This window comes from Anas platyrhynchos, chromosome 23 (assembly GCF_047663525.1).
Source record: "Anas platyrhynchos isolate ZD024472 breed Pekin duck chromosome 23, IASCAAS_PekinDuck_T2T, whole genome shotgun sequence".
In the NCBI taxonomy this organism is placed as follows: Eukaryota; Metazoa; Chordata; class Aves; order Anseriformes; family Anatidae; genus Anas; species Anas platyrhynchos.
Genome location: NC_092609.1, coordinates 4,999,167 through 5,012,126, shown reverse-complemented (window position 1 = coordinate 5,012,126; position 12,960 = coordinate 4,999,167). Strand labels below are relative to the sequence as shown.

Here is a 12,960-nt window from a genome sequence, read left to right as displayed (position 1 = left end):
TTTCCTGATTTTAATGGACTGATTGCACAGGAGACTCAATCATAAGAAAGAACTAATGGTTCTACATTTCTTGGCTATTCAGAAAAGAGCTAGGATATCTTCTGCCACTCATCAAACTAGGACTTGAAATCATTATTATTATTATTATTATTATTATTCTCAATGTGCATGTGTATCAGAAAGGACCAAAGAAATACTATTAGCAGGGGTCTTACTAAACTAAACCACACAGACAGTGAGAAAATTGGTGTCTTATAGCAGATTAAGGGTGAGGTACATTAGGACTTGCCCTCAAACAAAAAACTGCTACATCCAAATTATACTAAGCTATATACTGACAGAACAGAAATGCACAAAGCTCAAATGCAGATGCAGATTCCTCTTGAATAGAATAACTCTGAGATATTGAATATGATATATCCCGGTCCCATCAGTGCCAAATAGCCCAAATGTTATCTGAGACGGAGTCTGAAAAATAGGTATTGTCTTTACCTGGTAAGGCATAAAAGAAACACTTGAATCATAGAATATCCCAAGTTAGAAGGGACCCACAAGGATCACTGAGTCCAACTCCTGGCACCACACAGGTCTACCCAAAACTTCAGACCATATGACTAAGAGCACAGTCCAAACACTTCTTAAACTCTGACAGGCTTGGTGCCGTGACTACATCCCTAGGGAGCCTGTTCCAGTGTGCGACCACACTCTCAGAGAAGAACTTCTTCCTGATATCCAGCCTGTCGCAGACTAACACCATTCCCTCGGGTCCTATTGCTGGTCACTAAATAGACTAGATTGGCACCTGCCCCTCCACTCCCCCTTCATGAGGAAGCTGTAGGCCGTGATGAGGTCTCCCCTCAGCCTCCTCTTTTCCAGGCTGACCGGGCCAAGTGACCTCAGCTGTTCCTCATACCTCTTCCAGAATCACAGAATCACAGAATTGTCTAGGTTGGAAGAGACCTCAAGATCATCGAGTCACCTTCACCATCTTAGTAGCCCTTCTCTGGACACTCTCCAACAGTTTCATGTCCTTTTTGTACTGTGGTGCCCAGAACTGCACACAGTACTCGAGATGAGGCCACACCAGCGCAGAGTAGAGCAGGACAATCACTTCCCTTGACCAACTAGCAATGCCGTGCTTGATGCACCCCAGGATACAGCTGGCCCTCCTGACTGCCAGGGCACACTGTTGGCTCATGTTCAGCTTGATACCTGCCAGAAACCCCAGATCCCTCTCTGTGGGGTTGCTCTCCAGCGTCTCATCGCCCAGTCTGTACGTGCAGCCAGGGTTGCCCCATCCCAGGTCCAGAACCCGGCACTTGCTCTTGACATCATAGCAATGGTTGCATCAGCCTCCAGAAGATATTGCAGCCAAGGCTATGTTAACCATAAACCAATTACTACCTCCTTCATTGAAATGTATGGTATTTTAGACCACGTACAACCCTCTAAAAAAAGTATGTCTGTTCATCTTCTGAACTGTCTGGTAACACACATCTGAAGGCAGGACAGTTTCACAAGCATACACTGATCAACCTTTTCCTCAAACAGATACAAAGACTATACTATACTTCATGTTAAAGGAAAGCTTAGCTATCAGTCTCCAGCAACTAGTCTCCAGTTCTATCCAGCCCTCACTCGCAACAGGACACTGCCCTAAAAAGCAGCACTAGCCTAGAAGTGTGAATATTCCTCCCACTTAATTACAAATCACTGAACAAAAGTTGATTGTCACTTAAAATTACTATTACAGCAAGGCAGCTGAGAATGATATCCAGCCACAGAGCACATATGGTATGTAGGTCGCCATGTAAAAATGCTTGTCATTTTCCATGGCTCTGAAGTCATGCATTTTTTGAGAACAGCATTTGCCAGAACGAAGCTTAAAAACCAATTGCTCAGTTCAGTGATGTGCCAGTCAACAGCATATCCTGTTTAAGTGTCTGCATTTGCAACTTCATTCTGCTGGTCTTAAATGGCCTGGGCATAATTTTCAACTTAGTGGTGCTTTTTAATTCTCCACACAAGCATGGATTCAGCTCTTTCTGCACCTCCTCCACTTCATCCTTGTTTTGCTCTCCCACAAGCATTCCCATACTTTTGCCCTCTGGAAGAAAACTTCAAGCACTTAAAGCTCCATCTCTTCTTAAAGGAAGCCTTCCCACTCATCTAATAACACCAAGGAGAAACAACCTGAAGCTCCAGATTGAGTATTTCTTGCTGGAGAAAAGTCCATGTAGTGGGTTTACATGACAAGGTTTTGGTAGTGGAGGGCTGCAAGTGTTGGCTTCTGTGAGAAAAATCCAGCAGCTGCCCCATTTTAGATAAGGCCCAGTTTCAGCTGGCTTCACCACTGCCCAGGGCTGAGCCAGTAAGTCATGTTGGTTGTACTTCTGTGAGAGGATACTTAAGAAAGGGGGAAAAGAAAAACTTGCTACACAACAGCAGCTGGGACAGGGAGGAGTGAGAAAGCTCTCTGCAAACACCAAGGTCCGTGCAGAAGGAGGGCAGGAGGTGCTCCAGGTGCCGGAGCTGAAGTTCCTCCATGGCCTGTGGAGAGGCCCCTGGTGGAGCAGGCTGACCCCCTGCAGCCCATGGTGTACCATGGCGGAGCAGGCCGCTGTGGTACACTACAGTATGGTGTAAATGTGGTACAGCACATTTCCATGCTACAGCCCATGGAGGAGCCCATGGCAGAGCAGGTGGATCTGACCTGAAGGAGGCTGTGGCCTGTGGAGAACCCCCACTGGAGCAGACTCTGGGCTGGAGCTGCAGTCCATGGATAGGAGACCATGCAGGAGCAGGTAACATGGTGGGGCACTGCAGCCTGTGGAGTCCCATGTTGGGAGCACTTTGATCCTGACAGATGGACCCTGTGGTACAGACCCATAATTGGAGCAGTTCTTGAAGAGCTGTTGCCTGTGGGAAGCTCACACAGGATCAGTTCAGGAAGGACTCTATCCCGTGGGAGGGACCCCAGTTTGGAGCAGGGGAAGAGAGTGACTGTGAAGGAGCAGCAGAGACAAAGTGCCCACCCCCAATTCTCCTGCAACACTCGAGGAGAGGAGGTGGAAGAGGGTGGATGGGGGAAGGTGTTTTTAGTTTTTGTTTCTCAGTTCTCTAGCTTGTTATTAATAGGTAGTAAATTTTTCTAATTTCCTTATGCCGTGTGTGTTTTGCATTGTATTGTGTATATATATATATATATATATATATACACACACACACACATATATATCGTATTGTGTTTGTGTTATATGATATGTATATCATGTTCGTATGTATATCGTATTGTGTATCATATTACATATATATATCGTATTGTGTAACATCACAATAGTTATTGAGTGATCCTAACCTCAACCCTTGAGCCCTTTCCATAGCATTTTCTCTCCCTCTCTCTTTGAGGAGGGGTAGTGAGAGAGTGGTTGTGGTAGAGCTCAGCTGCCCAGCTGGGTAAAATGACCACAGTTCAACAAGTGGAAATTAAGAATAAGTAAATTATGCCTTTAACAGGCGAATTATACTTTCTGTGGTCAAATGTGCTGGCATTTTGTACATCTAAACTGAATCCAAGGCAGAGACCAACCACATGGCTTAGTGTTTGCAGGGGCAGAGAGCCGCACCCTGGCCCAGCTCAGCCCTCCAGCAGGTGCTTTTCACCTATTCACTGAAACATGATGCTTCACAACCCTAAGCTGTAGCAACTCAAACCTTCCTAGTTTGTCTTTCTTGCACTTTTTACACTCATTATTTCTATTTCTCCCATTGCACCTTCTCAGAATACTCACAGTGCTATTTTTAATTCACAAACTAGACAAAAACATAATCAAGCCCACAAACTCTTATACAAAGACTTCACACCAGTTATGTGTGCACCAGATGACAGAGGTATATACAGGCACCTGATTCAGAGACTGGTGTTGGACCACCTTCAAGAAATCTCATAGCTGACAGAGGTGGCATTGACCTGTGAAGTTTTGCAGCATCATTTTATTGAGCTCTTAAAAAATAACACAGATGAAAAGTGTTCTCTGTCTTTCCAAATACTTCAGGAGAAATTCTGAGAAGACCAGATAGCACATAGATAGATGTTAGTGAGGTGATGCAATTCTTTGAGGAAACACCATCTTGTGCTGAACATCACGAGACAGCTCACTAAAACTATTGTCAAACATTTGAGATTACAGAGTTTATAGAGGCCCAGTTTAGAGCAGGATAAACCTCTAAGCCCTGACACAGTACAAGAACAGAATATTCTTCTCTACCTGATTGGCCTGGGATACCTGACTAACAACTAATAAAAAACTAAACATGGACTGAACTTAGATCAAGCAGTAAAGTGCAGAGTGCTGCAGGCACACTCAGCTCTCATTATAAGCCAGTTTCCACCCACCACTTGTGACAATGAATAGTTTACCTTGGATTTACTACTGACTAAAGACATGTACACAGGTCTTGATGGGCAATGATTTCACATGCTAAATTAGCTGGTTGCAATCAGTGTGACTACAGCAGACACAGGAGAGAATTACACTCCTTCAGGCAACAAGTAAAAAGACACAAGAATGTGTAAATTTCCCCACACCACCTTGCCAACTTCCCTCAGCCCTCACACAAAACAAAGAAGAGTTATGCTTCAATATCCTCACAGGCCCATGGCATCCATACAGAATGTTTACATTGCTCTGGATCCAGGCCTGTGACTCCAGAATCACAGATTCACTGACTATGTTTAGAATCATAGAATCACAGAATGGTTTGGGCTGGAAGGGACCTTAAAACTCATCCAGACCAACCCCTTCCACGCGAGGGACACCTTCTACTAGTTTAGGTTGCTCAAAGCACTATCCAACCTGGCCTTGAGAACATCCAAGGATGGGGCAGCCACAACTTCTCTGGGCAACCTGTTCCAGTGCCTCACTACCATCTGAGTGAAGAATTTCTAGCTTATTTCTAATCTAAACCTATCCTCTTTTAGTTCAAAACCATTCCCTCGTGTCCTATCACCACGCTCCCTGACAAAGAATCACTCCCCAGCTTTCCTGTAGACACCTTTAGGTATTGGAAGGCCACTATAAGGTCTTCCCAGAGCCTTCTCTTCTTCAGGCTGAAGAAGCCCAACTCTCACAGTCTGTCTTCATAGGCGAGGTGCTCCAGCCCTCTGATCATCCTCAGGGCCCTCCTCTGGACCTGCTCCAACAGGTCCATGTCCTTCTTATATTGGGGACCCCAGGACTGAACATAGTACTCCACGTGGGGTCTAACAACTAGTTAAAAATAGATCAGCTATGTAGCTGAATAATGAGGGGATCACAGGAAACAGGTTGGATTATTTACTTCTTTTTGCCAAGGATCCTTTAAAGCCAAATTTTCTTTCACACACATACAGTTCCTTGCATGTTTTCCACACATGGGTATAAAATCCTTCCTATGTTCACACACAACAGTCAAGAACACAGGAAATAATGATTTTCACTTACAGCAAATACAGCAAAAGATTACTGATAAGTTTTACCCATTATTATTCCTTCCTTACTATCCACAAATCAATTAAATTGGGGGCTGCCTCCATCTGATCTTCAGACTGCGCTTGTATGGAGTGATTAAATACTAGAGCACTAGATACCATGAGAGTTAGGTCAGTGGGTAGTAGTCTTCAGTAGTCAAATGGATGATATTTTTTAGAATATCTGAACAATATCAGCAAAAAGAAATGTTTTCTTTATGCTTGTGATCATCATCATGTTCAGCCTGGAGAAGTGAAGGCTGATAATGATAGGACAACAGGGAATGGTCTTAAACTAAAAGAAGATAGATTTAGATTAGACATTAGGAGGAAATTCTTCACTGTAAAGGCACTGGAACAGGTTGCCAAGAGAAGTTGTAGATGCCCCATCCCTGGAGGTGTTCAAGGCTGGGCTGAATGGGACCTTGGGTTGGCATCCCTGTCTATGGCAGGGGGGTTGGAGTTAGATGATCTTTAAGGTCCCTTCCAACCCAAGCCATTCTATGATTCTATGATCATCTCATTGATTCCTCATTCTTCCGTCTTAATTAAGACTCTATCTTATCTCACACCCAGGTGCTCTTTGGCACTATCTTCTGCCATTTGTTTCCCTATCATTTATTGTATACGAGTCTCAATGCTGCAGTTAAAGCAAGCAGAAACACAAAAGGATATGGCACCTAAGACCTGATTTACTTGGCAAGTAGCTGGCCCAACGTGAACCACAGTGCTCAAGAGTGTCATTGCCACACTTCTGGAAAGTAATGCTTCTAGCCTTAGGTCCAAGGGTCACAGTGTGACAGGCCTTCTCTATTGCTACCTAAGCTGTGAGCATTGCTCTTAGAAGTAATGAAAGGCATGCAAGTGCATGCACAGAGATTAAGGATGCTTTTATAAACCAGCAAGCCCACCTGCTATTTTACGAGCTTTTGTTCTGTTCATTATGTGCACATCAAGTCTGCGTACCATAGCAGGATTATTTCTGAATGACTGAATGCTGGATTTTCTTCCCTTTCTTAACAATGAGAAATGGCAGATTTGTTTCAGGTCCTCTGAGCTTACCAACTGCAGAGAGTCATGTCTCCAGCTGTATGCTGACAGCCGGAAAAAGCCTGGTTTCCCTTCAACAGTTTGCACAGCATAGTTGCAGGAGTCTGCTGAAGAGAATGCTTCAGGGAGAAAGAGTGTCACTTCATGAGAACAGCCTGTAACACCTGCTTCTTCCTCAGTGCATTATGTGCTCACTTTGAATGGCCTTCATGTGGCCAGCATTTTGCTTCAAGAGCCAGCATTGTGACAGGGACTATGTGCAGCTGGAACTTGTGCGAGCAGTACACATATACAGGGTGCTAAATGGACTTAAGTAGTCAGTCCAGCCAGGCCATGAAGCAAAGGGTCAGCAGGTGGCTCTAGAACCAGTAAATTCCAGGGCTGTGTTTATTCTTTTTCTATTGCTCCTCTGATCCCAGAAAGTAAGTTGCTTAATATTTTAATGATTTCCTTCCACCATTGAAATTAATATTTCATAATTCAGAATGTAAATCTCACCTGCTTTGGTATCCTTTATCACCAGTACTTTAATTATTTTTTGAGCAATGGCAAATAAAAACAGTAATATGAGCCCTGAATCTATTACTATAATTTCATAGTTTACCTCAAGGTCTCTATAGGCATTCAGGACCACTGCAGCGTTTTTGAAGACATTCTCTAAACCCAGTAGAAAAGTAGAAAACCCTGGCTGAATAAGACCCAAATTTTATACAACTTGAGCTTAGTATCTGAAGAATGAAAGAAAGTCTTAAAGATAAAGGATATGGGATAATCTGTTCTCCCACCGTCTGCAGACTCCTCCAAATTCCACCAGAGACCATCTAATTTTTTAAATCAATGAACTTTGCGTCAGACCCTCTTCAGTTCTGCATCAGAAAACAAACAAAAAACAAAAAAAACAAAAACAAAAAAAAAAAACCACCACCAACAAAAAACAATACACTACAGAAATAGGAAACCTACATCTGTTAAAGTAGCAGTTTTTTGGATACCTTGATATATACACTGAGGTAGCTTGCATACTTTAAAGTTTGTGCCAAGCTTCATATTTCCACCCAAACTTTCCTTGAGCAAGCCTAGAAAGTCATGTCTTTTAGTAAGAGGACAGGAGCTTGAAATAAGTGGTTGTTAAAATCATATCCATCAGATTTGATAAAACCTTCAGTTCTGCTTCAGCTTTCAGGGAAACTCAGTTTGCAAAAGCTATCTGCATTACAAATCATGCTATGTTTTTCAAATATAGCAATAGAGGTATTTCAGCTAAGAAGAAACCAGCCAAAGCAACAAAATGCAACACAGGGCAATCTTTCCACCCAATGAAGTGGAAAATAAAAATAAAAAATGAAAAAAATATATTTCCCCTGAAGTATTTGGATAACTGGCACAATAAAATATCCAGTGTACTTGTCTCAGTCTTACATTTTACCCAGTATTTTGTAATAAAGTGTTATGTAATTCCAAGTCATTTATACAAATGGAATGTGGCTGCTACTGCAAAACGCTCAAGAGGATCAGACAGAAAGCTTCATCTGCAAGCACTTTTGGCAACTTGAAATACTTTCCTGTCTCTGAAATTTGTGGTTATAAATGTTAGTTCTATGCCGCTGGCACATATATATTCAAATATTTCCAAACTTGTGGTTCAAAATAACTATTCTTAATTAAGAAAGTTAGGAGAATCTTTTTAGCTAGTACTTTTTACACTTTAAAAAAAAAATAAATAATAAGTTGTATTGCTTCAATTCAAAGCATTCCAAAGCTCAGCATGTATTTATTTCATATTGCTCAGACTAAAATCTCAAGGCCTCTAAACAGACAAATTTACTAGTACCAGATCAGAATTAGTGATAAAAAAGTGAGTAGGCAGATATCTTCAGTATAAAGAGTTAAGCAGTCAAAATATGCATTTGATTAACAGGAAACAAAGAAAATATGACTCAGCCAGGAGCCAGGAGAAAAATAAAGTTCTCTTTTGAATAAGACACTCTAGCTGTTTTCCATCACAATGGCCAAAATCAGACCCTTTTTAAGGCAGTAGCCAACCTCTCAGAGCCTGGTCTTTACTTGCTTTGCTGCACAAAAATTCTTTCTGAGACAACGAGAAGAAGGAGACCTCCAGGCAGGCGAGCATTTTCTCCATGTTTTCAGCTACAAAATTAATGCCTGCAATAACTCCCCAGCTCTGCTTTTATGAGCTTTCACAGTTCATCGGAAAATTGGTGTGACCAAGGTTCTGCTCTTGTCCCAACCATTCTTTTAAGAAACTACAGCATCAAGTACAAAATAAAGCTTTTGTATCAGCCACAACAAAACTTCTAAAAATCTGATTTACAAAGCACAATTGCATTTAATACTAGATCTACCAAAGTTACCACAACAACAATGACAGAGTAGTAAGGAGTTTCGCAGGTCCCTTGGGGACACGGTGACTTCTACAAAACCAAAATCTGAAGAAAACCTCCTCTGTATCAGTATATGATATTCCAGTTCATGCCGGAATCAAAATAAAAATCTTTCAAATAGAAGAGTAGAACCGACTTACTTGTCTAGAATGAAATACAAATCAAATCCTCCGTAACAGGCGGGACCACCATTCTCTCTCTTTCCACCTTGTCCATCACAGGCTATCATAAAAGTTGCTAAGAACAGCCATTTGAAGCAAAATCTGAAGATGGTTTGCTTTGCAATAGCCATTATATCCAGAGAGGACGAGAAAAAGAAATGTCTTCTTCCACAGCTCCTTTATTTCACAGGCTTCTCCGCAAAAGCCATTCAATAACCTTTAAGTGTATATACAGGTATTTTACTCCTTAAAACTCCACTTGAAACAGTTGCCCTCAGGAATTGCAAGACTTTCCCCCTTGTTTCCCTTGCACCTCTGTTTCTTGGTTTCAGATTTCAAGATGCACAATACTGTATTTAACTTTTTTTTTTTTTTTTAAAGGGACTTGACCCTTAGTCTCCCTTGCAGCTCTCTGAAAGCAGCACCATTGTTTTCTAACAGGAGCAACAGCTGCCTAACAGATCTTGCTTTATCACAGACTTCAGAAAAGACAGGGAGGGTTTCAATCCCCCCCCGCCCCTCCCGTCCCCCTCTCCCCTCCATTATTATTGTTATTATTAAGGATGGTTTTATTTTTTCTTGCCAAATAAAAGCTCAGATAATGCCACCTTGTGGTGAAAAAGCAAGATAACCGGAGTCTCTGGATGTAAAGCGTATCGTTTGTGCACCGAGCATACAAAGCACGTGCTACAGTGGCTTTGAGTATGAACATACAAGCAGCTTTCTTAGAGCAGGCATGCAGCACTATGCAGAGGTATCTTCATTTCCCTCATTGGCTATATCTGAGTTTGAAGCTTAAAGGCTTAAAAACTTGGAGAAGCTTAGTAAAAATTAAAGTGAGAAGGTACAACGAGTTTCATCCTTTCTGTTTTCTCAGTCTTGAGAAATAACAAGAAGTGCCTCTGCCTATGATCATACTTCCTGCTTGCTATCCTTAGCAAGCTTACTTCAGTCACCAGGGTCTAAATCCCCCCTCCTCCTGCAGACCTTGCCAGGAAACAGCTTCAGCTGAACTCACATTTTCAGTCTTCTACAAACAGTACCACAAGCTCCAAAATGCAAGCAAGTCAACTCAAAGATAAGACTATTCCCAAGACAGAGCAACCCCCAACGGAGATAAGAGATAAATCAGAAATCTGAGGAATTGGAGCATTCATCCTTCCCTCTCAAATCCTCTCATGAGAAGAGGACTTTTTTTTTATTTGTTATATTTATAATAATATATATTATATATTTTTATTCCTTTTTATTTGTTTCTGACTGACTCTGAGATGAACAAATACTTAACATTTTAAAATAGAATAAAAATACTGTACTCAGTAAAATAATTCTAGCCTGAAGCTAGCAGAAGGAAAGAAGGTTGATGGTGGAGGAGATTGGGTACCCCATGCAGCCATGGGTTCAAGATGACAGAAGGCCCAGCAGAGCTTAGGAGCAAGCCATTAAGTGAGTCATCAGATGAGGCACAGAACACTGAGATGGAGCAAGTTGCTGACAAAGTGAAATGCTGTGCTTTCTGCTTTGTCACTGATGTTCTTCAGGGCTAGTCCTCTTCATGTGTCTGTCTTAAGAAAGTGTCTTTTTGTTTATGAAATGGATAACAGCAGCAAAATTATTGAGACACTATGAGAAAAGCATTTTCATAGTAGGAAGCCCAAGTGACAGCCAGGAGGGCTGTTGGAATTTCAGCCCCTCCTTCACTAAAAATGTGAGGAACAAAAAAGAAGACCATAGCTTTGTGTGAAAGACCTGTTGGTTCTTGGAGAGATAGTGTGTTGTGTTCTTTGTGTGAAAGAAGATTACAAGCAAGGTGTTTCAATTGCATGCAGCAGTTCAGTGGTTCATTAAGCTCCAGCTCATGCCTTTGGTTTGTGATTCAAACTTGCAAATGAAAACGATGGGGGAAGTGGCATCAGCAGGTGTTTGTTTGTTTGTTTGTTTGTTTGTTTGTTTGTTTTATGATCCACTCCACTATATGTGTCAGTAGAGTCTTTTCTGAAACAGTGTGGAAGCTGTTTCTGTCAGTGGTAATAGCAGCACTGCTGAGAGATGAGACATCACACATGGCAGCACTGTATGGGTTTTGGAGCACCTGTGTCTTTTTTGGAGAGGTAGCAGGTTGAGGTGGTGAGCTTGTTTTGGTTCCTTTCAGATCACCAATATCTGGCTTATATGGTGGACAATGGCTTCTGTCAAGATCTCAAAATCATGTTCCTCATGGCAATTTAGGAAGGTGTTAGAGCAGTTTGCATGGATAAAGGAGACCTAAAGAGTTGCCAACACTGATACTATTATCACAAATTTATCTTCACTTTACAGGAGTTACTTCCCTGTCTTCAGTGTCGATAAGTACTTAAATTCACTCAATGTATGCATGGATGGTGCAAATCAGCGTAACTGTACTAGAATCAGCAGAGCTACACTGTCTGATGTGTAGGACAAGGGTCTTCTCTGGGTAATGAGTGGTGTGCCTTTACATGTAAATTTTACCTCTTATAATACATAATTCAAGGCTGACACCCAGTGGCCAAAAAGGTTTTTCTTCCTTGGATTGCTCTAACTTTTCAAGAGAATCAAGAACTCCCTTCTGTCTTGCTTTTTTTCTGACTTAGTCGTGCTTTAATTTTGTCTCTGCTGCAACATGTAATGCTGTAACATGTAAATACATTATTATTCTGGGGATTAGTATTCTTCCCATTGCCTTTCTAAGAAAATCTGCTAACTCTTTGCATCTATATGTAACATCTCACCTTTCTGAACAGTAATATCAGGCTTAACAGATAAATATATTGTTTGTGATGTATTAAAATTAAACATCACAGGAGAAAATGTGGTGTAGGATATAATTCTGCCATAATCAAAGAAGACCATGCAGTTTCTTTCCAAATTTTATTTCTACCTAAAACAGCCTAGCAATAGGGGTTACAGTAAAGCAATCTGCTGTCCCCTTTGTTTAGTTTTATGTGTTTTCGTAGAATCATTAAGGATGGAAAAGACCTCCAAGATCATCTGGTCCAACCATCCCTTTACCACCAGTGTCACACCCACTAAGCTATGTCCTACATCCAACCTTTCCTTAAACACCCCCAGAGACGGTGACTCCATCACCTCTCTTAGCAACCCATTCCAATGCTTAACCTCTCTTTCTGAGAAGAATTTTTTCCCTAATTTCTAGCCTGAACATCCCCTGGTGCAACTTGAGGCCAAGGCTATGCAGTTCTCAACACCTTGCTTCCTCTACTCAGCATTGTACATATATTCGAAGTACTTTGTCAGTGCTAGAGAATCCTTGCAATACTTCTGAAGCTGCTTCTTGCACTCATTTACAGTTAGACATGATTCAGTGTAGTCCACTGAAAGGGACATCTATTATGGTGTCTCTTTCTGTGTAGTCAAATTTAAACAAAGATAATCACCCCAAGTCCCGCTGATCCTGGGCTTGGGTCAAATGTTGAGGAAATCGCTACAGCCTTCTGTTTTTTAGCATTTCTGAAAATCAGGTGGCTGAATTTGACCTCCCTTCTCAAACCAAATAACTGTTATATGAACCTGAGGCTGAAATTTGTAAATGCTCTAATGTCCAAGTCCAAACCACAACACGGGATTCTCAGTCCCCCTGTGTCTTACAAGAATACAAACTCAGTATTCTCCTTATAAGTCTGTCAAATTTGATCATAGAATTAGATAGCATTAATTCTCCCTGGGAAGACATTAAAGTGCAAGAACCCTGAAACAATTAAGTCTAAATAAGGTACTAATGACAATCTAGAAACACGTGACTAACTTTGATTTGAGCAAGTAAATACACAAACAACAGTGATGAAGCACTGTTCATTTA

General features: G+C 41.5%; 1 protein-coding gene across 5 annotated transcripts in view; it reads right to left on the bottom strand.

Moving 5' to 3' along the window:
• The window catches only part of ANTXR1 (ANTXR cell adhesion molecule 1), a 121,975-nt gene extending 112,354 nt beyond the window's left edge, over positions 1-9,621 (bottom strand). For 2 of the 5 annotated variants that reach the window (XM_038166878.2, XM_038166877.2), the window contains exon 1: positions 9,102-9,621. In XM_038166878.2, the coding sequence (XP_038022806.2) occupies positions 9,102-9,253 (152 nt within the window). In that variant the 5' untranslated portion in view covers positions 9,254-9,621. The remainder of the gene's footprint in view (positions 1-9,101) is intronic. The other 3 variants (XM_038166876.2, XM_038166879.2, XM_038166875.2) reach the window with 2 other exon arrangements.
• Between the last annotated feature and the right edge of the window lie 3,339 nt (positions 9,622-12,960).